The sequence below is a fragment of the Garra rufa genome, chromosome 4 (assembly GCF_049309525.1).
Source record: "Garra rufa chromosome 4, GarRuf1.0, whole genome shotgun sequence".
Taxonomy (NCBI): Eukaryota; Metazoa; Chordata; class Actinopteri; order Cypriniformes; family Cyprinidae; genus Garra; species Garra rufa.
Genome location: NC_133364.1, coordinates 11649678 through 11663813, shown reverse-complemented (window position 1 = coordinate 11663813; position 14136 = coordinate 11649678). Strand labels below are relative to the sequence as shown.

General features: G+C 38.4%; 1 protein-coding gene across 2 annotated transcripts in view; it reads right to left on the bottom strand.

Moving 5' to 3' along the window:
• Nucleotides 1-5438: 5438 nt before the first annotated feature.
• kcnd2 (potassium voltage-gated channel, Shal-related subfamily, member 2) overlaps nucleotides 5439-14136 on the bottom strand; it is a 145750-nt gene continuing 137052 nt past the window's right edge. Inside the window, exons 4-7 of one of the 2 annotated variants that reach the window (XM_073838646.1) lie at nucleotides 13544-13642; nucleotides 11422-11517; nucleotides 10135-10376; nucleotides 5439-8356 (exon numbers count right to left, since the gene is read on the bottom strand). In XM_073838646.1, coding sequence (XP_073694747.1) covers nucleotides 8176-8356; nucleotides 10135-10376; nucleotides 11422-11517; nucleotides 13544-13642 — 618 coding nt within the window. In that variant the 3' untranslated portion in view covers nucleotides 5439-8175. The remainder of the gene's footprint in view (nucleotides 8357-10134; nucleotides 10377-11421; nucleotides 11518-13543; nucleotides 13643-14136) is intronic. The other variant, XM_073838647.1, reaches the window with a different exon arrangement.

Genomic DNA, 14136 nt, shown 5'->3' with positions numbered 1-14136 from the left:
TTTAACACTGTGGAGACAGTAAAAATGACACTGAATGGATTGGACAGAAGTGAAGTGGACCAGAAAATAGACCTTGTGGAATATGAAGTAGTTCTGGGTGCCTGGATAACAAGATTTAGATTGTGTGAATGGTTTTATAGAAAAAAAAACTTTATAGACCTGTGGATAAAGCTGGCTTTTTGTGGTCATCACATGGAAGATGAAGAGGATTTACTGGGTTCTTTTTAAATAAAGCCATCGCCTCTGTCTCTACAGACTTGAATTCTCCAGAGGGAGGTTAATGGAATGAACCATTTTCGCTTAAATCTTCCTTCCTCTCTGTGAAATGGCCCATCACCACTTAGACTGACCTAGTTGCAAACCTAGTGATTTTGGCCACTGTTTTGCCAGGTGAGACAAGAATTGTAAAATATTTCTTTCATCGTAGTCTAAAATTGGCAATCTTTTAGCATTCTCCTCACACTATGATCACAATTTACCTCAAGCTTGTTCAGATAAATTCACAAATTCCTTCTTTCACTAAGCTACGACAGACTACAAACACTCCGACTTTTTTTCTTTACTAGCGCAGGTTTGTGTGGTACTATTTAAATGTTTAAACATTCATATTCATTTAAATGAGCGTCCATGACAATTTTGTCTAAGATATTTCATACAGTGTCACAGACAAAACAAAAACAGAAAATCCTTGGTTTGCCTTGGCTTTTCTCAACAGGCTCATATTGTGAAATTTGACGGTCATTGAGGATAGAAAAACATTTCTGTGTGTGTATACAGATCTGGGTAATAACTGATCACATGTAATCTGGATTACTTAATTGGGATTCCAAAAATCAAGTACTCATAATTAGAGTATATTAAATGTATAATGCTCATAATCAGATTACAGTTACTTTTTATGGATTACATATTCACACAATGACAGTAAATCATTTATAATTTAATGATTCTCCACAATTCTTTTTTTCTTCAGATTTCATCATGTAATCAGTAATGCACTACAATTTGTAATCTACCCAGCTATATATGTGACCCTGAACCACAAAACCAGTCATAAGGTCATAGGTAAAAGTTACTATTAAATAAAAGCTAAATAAATAAGCTTTTGTTGATTAGGATAAGACAATATTTGGCCGAGATACAACTATTTGAAAATCTGGAATCTGAGAGTGCAAAAAAAAGCAAAATACTGAGAAAATCGCCTTTAAAGTTGTCTAATCAAAAATTAAGTTTTGATATATTTACAGTAGGAAATTTACAAAATACCAATCTCCTAAAGATTTTTGACAAAAAAAGAAAAATCAATAGTTTTGACCCATACTTTGTATTTTTGGCTATTGCTACGAATATACCCATGCTACTTAAGACTTTTAAGGTTTTGTGGTCCAGTGTAAAATATATACATGTATATGCACACATAGCAACACACATGGACACAAGTTTGAGTCTTAATTAGATTTTTTAGTTGGAATGAATGTCGTTGCTGCTAAAAGCTCATCGTAAAGATACTAGGATACATTTTTGGACTTTCATGTCTTAATTTAACACCTCCATGATATGATTCATATGGACTGGTGCATTGAAGTGTGTTTTAGATGCCAAAATTAGTATTCATTTTCTATGCAGTAATAGTCTGCACATAAAATACATTATAAGATGGTTAAACTCTGCTGAACATTTGAGAAACCTCTTGCATGTGAATCACAGTGCATTAAACACATAAAGATAATGTTATTAGAAGCCAGTGTGTGTTTGTTCACGGCTACAACAATTTAGCTAACCTAATGTGTACCCCTAGAAGTTTTAATTAACTTTTATCATGGATGAATCAAAGGAGCAAATTATAGAAGGTCTTGAACATCAAGTTTAAGGTGGGTCAATAAAAATATATATACATTTTTTTTCTCTTTGGAATAATGTGCATCAATTAATCACTCATATGACCTGTGAAATGCCTTAAGAAAGTAAAAGAAAGTCAATTGTGATTTCATGTTTCATAACGTTTTCAAATAACCATTCTACTGTGCTAACCCAAAGGCCTAAAATTCCTTACGAGTGGCCAAACTTTTGTCATAACACTGCAAGCTTCAGCATATTTCACCAACATGTCTCTGACAAATAATTCACCAATTTCATGCCTAACAACAACCATAACACTGCATTTCAAACAACTGAGGCACGCAGCAGAGCCTAGTTTTCCTACCACACAGTCACTTCCGCTGAATCAAGCTGATTTTCTGCAAAGCGCTCTGTTTGTAAGTGGGAGCATTCCAGAGGTGTCACGCTTAAGTGCTACTGGGTGGAAACACGGTTGGAATTTTCGGCCCCGCTCTGGACTTGATGGGAGACATCCTTGGCTGAAGGAAAGCGAAGGGATTTAGCTCTGGCCTGCTTCATGAATTTTAACAGATGTAAAGCAATGAATAAAACATCTCAATGGAGAGTGCACTGAGAGAGGCTTGACTAGAACACTAAAATACTGTATACTGCACTGTATTCTTCATATTAATTTTTAAAAAACAGAATGCATCTCTGCAACACTAAACACTTCATGCAGTAGCATCATGCATTTCTTTCACAAGATTTAATTAAGTTTTTTAAAGAGAACCCAGGTATTAAGACTTGTATGGCTTAATATAACATCAGTTATGTCTCTTACTAAAATATGTAGTAGGAAACCCATAAAAATATTTGTCATTTTAAAAAAATCACATTGTTTTATACATATTTTGAACTATGGTGCGCCATTACTTTGGGTGACATAAAATGGTTCGATTTGGTGAGCTACTGGTGCTACCTGTTACTAATTTTACCGCAACACAACTCGAAAAATGAAATAATAATACAATGCATATATGCGTAGGTTTAAAACAAATGCTATATCATTGATTTTTTCCTACAAGGAGTCTAAACGGCCCCGAATATAGAGTAAAATATGCGTTGAGAAACTGTCAGTGGCTGTGGCGTCATGACAACCATCGTCTTATTGACATTCTGCAAGGATGGCATCTAGCGTTTCTTGTCTCTGCCATTTGTAAGATCTCTCAGTCGCTTTGGTCTACTAAAAGCCTCAAAGGCATAAGGGCTAAAGTGGAGAAAACCCACCCTATTGAAAAAAACAGCATATGCTGGTTAGGTAGTTTTAATGCTGGGATGCTGGTTAGGTATGTTTTGATGCTGGTTAAAGCTCGTCCTTTGCTGGTCCTTAGCTGGTCATGTGCAGGTCAAGGACCAGGATAAACCAGCAAAAGGACCAGCATAAACCAGCAAAGGACCAGCTTAAACCAGCATCAAAACCTACCTAACCTGTTTTTTTTCAACAGGAAAGATGCAGGTTTTTAAAAGGTTTTACTCATCCACAGGCATCTTCCCATTCTTTTCACCTCTTCTTATCGCTCGAAAAGCAGCGAAGCCTTGACTTTATGAGTAGTATGTTAGCACACTAATCCAAACATAGCATGTGGAAAGCTAGAAATGCTTCTGTCAGCTTCCTCTTTCCCCCATCGCTCTTTGCCGGTGCAGGATCTAATTTATGAATCAGAGAGGAGCACACAGGATTGCCGTCATACAAGCTTACAAAAGACATACTGTTTCCTCTCTTGTTGCTAACACCCCCCACTTTCTATTCATCTCCTGTGTGAGAGACTAAAGCGAGCCTTATAGCATGCTAGCTGGTGTGTGTTCGCAAACCGTGTTAAACGTGATACTTTTGAGCCAAAGACACCAATTGAGATTGGTTGACTTTGTGTCATTCGCTGTTTAGCGTGGGTGCAGATGTACAGAGTGTTTCACACGGACTGTACTATCATATAGATAGTCCCTCTCCCTCTTTCCTTTCGGCGAGTACAGTAAAACGAGTCAACGGGGAAATAAAACCATTAACCTTTCACCTCTCTGCAAAAATAGCGAGGTCGCAAAAAGACAGCTGCAGCTTGTATGAAGTCCGACTTCAATATCCCCCTGTGTGCGGCGAGGTCCCCCTCCTTCCGCGTCTCTCAGATACGGTCTCTTCCTACAACCGACTTCAAACATCTCAATTACCCTCGGCGTGATGGGAAATATGCTAATGCGTAGCACTATCGCTCGCCTGCTGGGAGCTCACCACAGCCCTGTGGTTGGCTTGTTCTGAGCAAGCTCGAAAAATAGGTGCAATCCCTTGCCTTCCGGCCCTCCTCATCCCTTGATTCCTGTGTATAAAGTGGTCATCGCATTTAGAGCGCTCATGTGTGAACATAATCATGCTAAGTGCCTATAGAGGTTGAAACCGTTGGCTCTATTAAAGTCGCGGTCTCTTTAAACATGCCGCCTTAGAAATGTGTGAAATCTGCAAAATGGGAAAGAGGCCTCTGAAGAAAATGACGCTCGGCTGGTAATGGAAGAGAGTAAAGGCTTGCTGACTTGCTATTACTATTGTTTATACTTACAGTAGGTGCTTTAGAACAACCCTCTAAACCTAACTATTAGCCCTTACAAAAATGAACCATAGTTTTATAATAGTAAACGTGTAGTAACCATATTTTTGTGCTGTATTGATTACTTATAACCACAGTTTTCTTACAAATACCATGGTTAACCCCTTAAGTGCCACCTGTGGGCCACTTGGTGCTGTTTTTTTTATCATCATAAATTATAAATCATTTGAAAGCTTCAAACCTCAAAATTCATGCTTTAAAAAACATGTTGGAAACATTGCATTACTATGTAAATGGTACTTTAAAATCTTTTAGTGGTCTCCTCCCCCTTAGTGGGCGGTGTCAGGTGTCATATTACAAAATGTGTTATGGTCTTAAGAATCAAAACTTTTTATAATCTTGTACAAATACATATCTTTGCAAAGGTCTACATCTCAAGAGTGCATATTTGGTGGATTATTTTGATAAAAGTAGACACTTAGACATTCATGGCAAACAAATGCACACCCAGTGGCTGTTTGTAGTATAAGATCCTAAAAAAATCTCACTTCAAATTTGGAACATAACATATTTAGATATAAGACTTTAATTTTACGCCAATTTTGGATGCAAAAATATATTTTGTTAAATATTCATTTTATATAAAATATAAAAAAATGGTACAGTGCATTTTCTTTACAGTAAATGTAATCTTTCATACTTTTTACTTTAATTTTCGTAAGGGAGGTTTTGGTGTGTAACTCATGAACAACTAAATGATACCTCAAAAATTTCCACACAATTGCGGCAAATATTAGTATGCGCAATCAAGATTTTACAGAGGCAGATTTCTAACAAAGCTAGCAGAATGTTGTAATGTTCTATTGCCACACACCATGTCCTAACGCAGTGAAAATACATTGCAAAGCAAAGAGGAACCCAACAAAACGCCTACAGACAAGACAGAGCAGGTTACTTTAGGTCTCAGCTTTCAAATTTGGTCATTTTTAAAGACATTCAAACAATAAATATCATTTTTGTGGCTCTTTAATGTGTTCATGATCATCTCTTCCTCTTTACTATACAATGAAATAAACATAAATGAACATCAACAGGTATCTGCGGAAATACATCAATACACACCATTTTTCAAGATCAAGTTCACCTGTCAATCAAACTCCCTGCTATTTTTTTTTTTGCAGCTGCAATTTTAAGATATAAAGTCATTTTCTTCTTATTTATTTATTTTAAGGTGTAAACACATTTCTTTAATTAAGATTAATAAAATGATCACCACACCATTGTCTTTTTTATTTACCTGTATTTTAATAGGACAATGAATTAATTCTATTTATTCATAGACACTGCACCGGACTAAACAACTGGTTTATATTTTTTTTCATCGTTTTTCATTAATTCATATATTTTAATGTCCATAACACAAGCTGTAACAAATTCCAAAGGACCATCGTCACCTGGTAGTTGTTTAAATGTACATTATATCACAAACAGGAAGTCCCTCGTGGATCCTGAAAAAAAAAAAGAAAAAAAAAAAGAAAACGAAACCCCACACGTTCTCTGTGAGTCTGTGAGCGCATGCACTCTGTCAATCCTGTCCTCCAAACAGAAAAAAATAAAAAATAAAATCTCCGAACCTAAACAGATGGTCCAGCCTTTGCGGTCATTGATTTAGAAAGTAAAATGTGAGACATTGAATTTTCCGTCCACTGAAATTAGGAGAAAAGAAGAAACTTCACTACACTGAAGAACAAATTTACAGCACAGGTGCACTAGCAACACTCTCTCATAGTTTTCATGTTTTCTATTTTTTTTTTTTTTGTATTTTACACCTGAAATACATTTATAATATATAATCAACACCATTTGAGTTTTAAAAATATGCATTTGTGAGATTCTATTCCCCCGGTAACCCTTTTTAATACAAAGCATATCTTTACAAAAAGAATCTTGTTGCATAAGTCACATGGTAAAGCAAGAATGGGTGCAGGCATTGAGCAGGAGGGCAGTGTGAGTGTGTATAAGTGTGTGTGTGTCTCTGTTTGTGTGTGTATTGAGCAAGGCGCATTAAGAGCTCCTCACCACAAATTGCACTGACATCGGTATAAAAAATATCAACATTATAGACTATTTTCTTGCTAATTCCAGACATTAAATGGCAGAGAGGAATTCATCTTTCAAGTGCAGAGGTTTCTTTTTAGCATTGTTTGATTTATAATAATCAATTTTGGATAAATCTCACAGACATATTTCTGACCAAAATCAAGAAATTATATTTTGCTTACATAGTTGTGCATTGTTTTCATGACAATTAAGCACAAAACCCCCAAAACTGTCATTACTGTAATGCCAAAACTGTAATGGCATAATTCACATTTCTGAAGTATTTATTACAATCATTCTGAAGCATTATATGTTTTCTTTCAAAAATACTGTATTGCAGTAATGAAATTACCACTGGGATTGAGAAATACAAATAACTAGAACATGGTAATGAGAATTTGCACGATGTGGAGTGTGCTTAATTATCATTAAAATGTTGAATCTTATGCCAAATATAATTTACTCTCTTTTGATTCTGGAGTAAAACAAACCTGAATGTGATTTTGTGAGATTCCGATCATAATGATATAATAATCTCCAAAACAGTACTAAGAATCTCAACATGTCATCTCTTACAGCTTGATGCCATTTTCCAGAAATAATAGACAGATTTAATAATGTTTTCTGATAAAAGTACATCTTTAAAGGGAGGGAAGAAAAAGTTAGAACTCGAAAAAAGCTCTACGCTCTGGTCCACGCTGGCCCGTTTCACCATGTGTACGACAACATGCACAATAATTGTAATGAAGATAATAAATAAGCACGTTATTTTTTTTCACAGTTAACTCGCAAACTTTGGAGTATAAAACGGAATGGCTAGTATTAGAGTTCAAGTCCACAAGCCTCCACTGTCAGTTTGAGAAAGTCAAATATATTGAAACACAAAGGCGTTTCCTTTTCCTTTTAGCTTTTTGCCACCAAAAAATAAAAAGAATAACAGACATCTCATCAGGCCAGGCAAGGAGTGAACGCAAACATGGGTGGGACAGAGAGAGTGTGAGACAGGATTTTCTCCATTTATCAGGCCAATCTCTCAAAACAGCTGTTTTCACACACTTGTTGGGTTGGAAAGATCAATACTATATAACTAGGCAAAAGTAAAAAGCACACATTCTGACAGAAAGAGCCAATCCTTATTGCTCATGCCGAATTGAAAAAAGACAAAGACTTACGCAAAACATGCAAGAGATCGGTCTCGATCACACACACGCGCGCAAAAGCATCCGACCGCACACCCTAGTAGAGCCCAGCTTTACTTAGTAGTATCAAAAGTGTGTGTATAGCTGTCTAAAAGCTTGTAAAATCCCGCCCCTGCTGGTACACTCCTTATTCGTCCCAAATTCTGGCGATCCCATCAAATCGAAGACAACAGATTCAAAGACTCACAATACTGAAAAATGATAGAAGCTGTAACAACCACAATGGTCATTGTTTTCCTCTATGGGTTGAGTGAAAGCCTATCGGACCCCGGCGCGAGTCACATGACGTATGGGCCTAGAGGTGGAGCTGATGGAGCTCAGGGCAGGAGCCGATTAAAAAAAAAGGTCCAGCTACAGCCCATCCTGCTGCAATGCCTCCTCCACTACACTAGGGGGCTCTGTCGATCCTTTCCGCTCCAGCGTCCACTCGCTAAAGAAAATGGCTAATGGTCATGGCAGACGGTCTATAACGCCGACACCCTGACAATGTTGCTTTGCAAGAAGTCGTGCGAGCTGGTCGAGTCTCCGCCCTCGGGCGTGGTCACCGGCGGGGTGGGCATGCTGATGACAGCGGCAGTGATGTAGGACTGCTCTTCCGAATTCAGGGGTACTGTCTCCTCAAACTTGGCATTGAGACTGGAACGGCTGCATCGGAAAAGAGAGGGAGAGACAGAAGGCGGGTAAGAATACAATCCAGCTGATGGGCAAATTCCCCCAGCTGTTGGAGGGAATCATGATAGCGTTCCCAGAGTATGCTGGCATGAGGGGGGGAGTGTCACAACCGGAGCTTTACAGAATTCCAGCAGCATGAATCACTATGAGAACAACCCAAATACCCAGATACACACTTTATATAATAACTGCTAACTAGGACTTTTTGTGCATAATACACTATATATTGCATTATATATGCACTGCACACTATGCACATATTATGTATATGTATACTAAGTTCTATACACTGCATTATATAACTGTTATGTGTACTTAATCTGTGCTCCAATATCAATTCTGCATTCTCTGTACTACATATATCATGCATTATATACATTGTAAAACTATGCATTCTAGATTATATGCACTGCACATTATATTTTACAAATGTTCAGTAAATTCTATACTATACTTTGCATTTATGCACACTAGATATGCACTACATACTGCATACTAAGTACTACACACTACATACTGTGCATTACATACTGTGTTCCACATATCTAACTACCATGTACTACATACTGCACTGTGTAAATTGCGTAGTGCATATGACGTAGTTTGCACGTTGACGGAGAATGCATATTAGTGCATAGATCATGCATTATACATAGAATAATATGTGCAATGCATAATGTGTAGTAATGTATTATAGTATATATGGTATTTATAGTATATGCGAAATACAGTATGCAATATACAGTTAATTCTATTTATGCATTCTAGATTATTTATACTACACGTTGTATTTTGTATGTTCATTAAATTCTATGTAAAATACTTTGCATTCATCACGGATACTAGATATGCACTACATACTGCATACTTAGTACTATACACTACACACTATGCATTACATACTGTATTCCACATAATTACATACTAACTATAATGCACTACACACTGCATAGTATGTAGTACATAGTGTAAATTGTGCAGTGCGTGTAATCTAGAATGCATATGTATGCACACTATGCAGTGTACGCATAAACACTACATACTATGCATTACAAACGGTATTACATATATTTAGAGACAATGCACTACATACTGCATAGTATTGAGTACATAGTGTGCAGTGCATGTAAAGCATAAGTAAAATATGGCTTATAATACGTACTATGCAGTGTGTAGTGCATATGATGTAGTCTGCATATATAATGCATAGTTTGCATGATGTTGTACACAGGTTGTAGAATTAATAGAGTATAGATTTATTATGCATAACAACTGAAATGCATAATATATATGCACTACATATTCCATACTAAGCATTACACATATGCTAACTAAATCATACTGGATAGTATGCATTATAATCTATATTCTACAAATGAATTCTAAATTACATGCACCACACTTACAGTATGCATACTTAATTTCACATTTGCATACTAAATACTTAGCACTACATACTGCATATTATGCATTACATAATGCATTCCACACATGCAAACACAATCTATGATATTCTTTGTATTACATACTATGCTTTATACACTTAATTCTACAAATACATTCTGATTTATAAGCTCTACACAAACCCCTACTCCAAACCCCTCTGGAAAAAACTCCATCTTATTATAGCCAGTATTATAAACACTTCTAAATAAGACCCAGCTCTGACTCATCTATATTCAGTCTGTAGCCAATATATCAACATATTCCTTCTCCTTATGTGTAAGTGTGCATGAGTGCTGTGACAGCACCTGTTGCTCAGCGGTCTCTCTCTGATATGGATGGTGCTGAGCTCCTGTATGCTGCCCCTGCGGCCGGCAACCATGTTGGAATTGGAGACATTGAAGGTCTTGCGCTTGTTTCTGCGTGTGCAGCAGGAGGACAGGCCATGTTGAGAGGAGGACATTGAGGAGGAGCGGGACATGGACGGCTTTGCTAGGGAAACCTCCATACAGCTTGTCTCATAAGTTTGCTCATCTACAAACTCATGATTCTGACATAGAGATAGAAACAGTACATATTTTTCACTTTAAGGACTGTTAAGGGTTAATGGAAAACAATGGCAAATCTCAATCAGACTTGTCTCTTAAACAAATAGTAAGCATTTAATAATGCAAGCCAGTCAAAAGATTATCAGTTGAGTCCTTGAATACAGATTGACTATAACTTTGGCTGTTTCTCAAACAGTCTTGCATCCCCAGCAAGACACTGGAATTTTCCTTTCAAATGTCTCAAGTCTAGTGCCCTAGGAAAGCCAGAGCAGGTCACAGTCTGTTCTCTAGACTGTCATGAGTCTAGCTGGCAGGGGACAACAGTGGCTGTCATTTTCATGCCAGTGTCTGACTAATGATTTCTCTTGAGAGAAAACTGCACTTATTTGTGGCAAACCCACAAGCACTTAGGTGCAGAAGAAGTCTGGCACTGGTAAACGTTAAAGGGTACAGACAAAAATAATATGTTTGACACTGCCAGAGTTCACAAAATGAGTTAAATTCAAATACAGAACACAAAAAGCCACGTTTAATGTTAGTTATGGTTATCATTTCATAAGCGATCCCATCATGCCAGGTTTTGCAGCTAATAACGACTCAGGTTGTTCCTCACAAAAAGCTATTTTTAGAAAACGTGGCCTTTCTGTTAAAGAAAGACCTGGAAAATTGCACTTGTATTTGGAAAAATACTTAAATACTTTTATGGTTCTTTTCGTGGAGCTCTGCAGTTCTTGCACCTGGGACATTCTGCCAAACTTTTAATTTTGTGATCTAATATGCAGTTGAATAAATGCTGAACAGAATTTTCATTTTGTGTGACCTATCAATTTAAATATAGTCAATACAGAACCTATTGAAGGTAGCTATTGATGATACTGAAGAAAACAGCTGGGAAATTGTAGAATAATCTCATAATGTTTCTTACAGATGTGCTTAGCATGCTTCCTAGGACACCTGTATATCAACAAGACCAAAGTAATGCCAAAACTAAATTGCTGAGAACAGCTTCCAGTTATGTGAAAAGTTATGTTCTCCAGAGGTTCTTACCGTGGTTTTCTCCAAGCAGTGCAGAAGATGGTGATGCTGGGTCTCAAAAGTAGGGTTGGACTTACATACTAAAGCTTGGCCGGCCTCTTTCGATGCCTTGTTGGAGAAACAGAAAACACTGCTTATCAACCTACTGTAACAGTGCATAAAGAAACTAAGAGACAAGACGAGACAGCAAGGCCCAAATTCTCACAATGATCCAGCAACAATATTGAGGAATGTTTGGCTAGTTCATTGTGACAACAACAGGCTCTAGGCTCACTGCTACGTCCTGTTCTCTCAACATCACAACCTTGACGGATGGCTCTTGGTTCAAAAACAGCGGACAACAGGAACAAGAGTATTCTGTTTGTATCAATGTACTGAATTTATATTCAGAAGATACTAAATATTGGAAAAAAATATGTGGGAAAAGTTAAGCATCATCTGTATTTGAACCATGACAGCCACTGAACCCAAAATCCTTAGAGACTTAATAAATCAGCATGACACAGTGACCAGACGACTAGGACAAGGCAGTCCAAGCCTGCTTCTGGAGGGCCAATGTCCTGCAAAGTTTAGACCCAACACATTTGCCAGTTCAGGTGTGTTAGATTGGAGCTGAATTTTGCAGGGTAGTGGCCCTTCAGAATCAGCATGGGACACCTATAGACTAGGGCGCTGTTTATCAAGAGCCAACGTATGGTCAACAGGCACTTGATCAACACGCCCCATGGTCTCTGCCTGATGATGTCTACCAGACAACTAGAGCAATGCTGCTTCCGGAGGGCCAATGTTCTGCAAAGTTTAGACCCAACACATTTGCCTGGAAGTGTCTGGTAATCTTGAAGACCTGGCTGCAAAATCGTACACTCTCTGAGAAGGTTGTTATTACTTTAGATCCGTTCTACATCAGGGGTTCTCAACTCTGGCCCTCAAGGCCCAACTTTCTAATAATTCTAAAGGCCTTGATTAGCTTGTTTAGGTGAGTTTGATCAAGGTTGGAGCTAAATTCTACAGGAAAGTGGACCTCTAGGGGCAGAGTTGAGAATTCCTCCACAAGGCTCCACAACAGGGAAGGTTAGGACAATTCCAGGGGCCTTGATCAGAGAGGATCGAAACTAAAGTAAGTTCAACTGGGGAAAAACACCACCCTCAACCTAGAGCACACTTGAGATTTCAACTTTCCTCATGGGGTACTATAGTGTCCATTGGATGCACACTTTAGAATCTCGGTGGTAGCAGAAGAGTCAATCTGGGAGCTTTTTGCCTACGGTTTTATGATTAGAATTCAAACAGCTTTGGAATTCAAACTCTTTTCAGATTCTGTTTTAGCCTACTCTATAGTAGGGAGGCATGTGATTTCGGAGGCAGCCCTTAATTAGTCAGTTCAGGTGTGTCAGATTGGAGCTAAATTTTGCAGGAGAGTGGCCCTCCAGGAGCAGTATGGGACACCCCTGGACTAGGGCGCTGTTTATCGAGAGCCAAAGTATGGACAACAGGCACTTGATCAACACGCCCAGTGGTCTCTGCCTCACATTAAACCCCGCCTCCCATTCAGATGTTGGCCAATCAATGACATGCAGCTCAGACAGTTTCATTCCTCCATGTGATGCGTTCTGATGATGTCATGATGACAGAGAAATGCTAAAAAATGCATGTTAAAAAATGCATGGAGCACAAGAGTAGTAGTAGTCGAATAAAGGAGTTAAAACAACAAGTAGACAAGATACGAAAAGTAATAAATCCCAAAAGTAAAGTAGTTGAGAGATGGAGAAAAGGGTTGCAGTAAAAAACAGTGGGGGGGCCCCGTTGGTACTGGAGCGGATGGCTGTGGCCCCCGCAAGGCCAAGCTGCATGCACCACACTGCCATTGGACAAAAGGTCAAACGATTATTGTCTCATAACCAGCCACCAGGAAGAGGTGCCGGCGCACCCGGTCTAGGCATGAGAAAGAGCGAAAGACAGAGAGAGAGAGTTAGAGGAACACCACGGAAGCGTTGAATGGGAACAGCAGCCCTGCTGGCCCCCGGCCCCCTGGCGGAGAGGCGAACGGCCAGGGGGGAAGAGGGGTTCACATGCACCAGCCCATCATGTCATGTTCCATTAAGTGAGACCCCGGCGACTTGGATTCCACCGTTACCTCCTCCTCCGCGTCCGCCAGCATCCCATTGCGTTTGTACTGCAAATAAGCGTTAGAGCCACCACTCTTCGTCGCACGAATTCTAGCAAGCCTGGTTTTCTGTTCAGGTGGACAAACACACGGGCGTTTAGCCTAACACTTTCTCTCTCGATGTCAAGGTGTGTGTGAAGGTGATTGTGGTGTGATTGGAGGTTTGCATGCTCATGTCTGGCATGAAGAATGGTAATGTGTCTTCGAAGTACTTTGATACTAAAATAAAAAAGTAACAATACCAGTCTTTCTAGAACACAGCTGGGTTTATATTGCGAAGAGCTGATATTTTGACAACATATGTGACGCTAGACCACAAAACCTTAAATAGCACCGGTATATTTGTAGCAATAGTCAAAAATACATTGCATGGGTCAAACTGATCAAACATCTTCAGGATACTAACTAAACATCATGGTCCATGAAGATATTTTGTAAATTTCCTACCCTAAATATTTCACAACTTATTTTTTAATTAGTAATATGCATTGCTAAGAACTTAATTTAGACAACTTTAAAGGCAATTTTTTCAGTATTTAGATTTTTTTGCACCCTCAAATTCC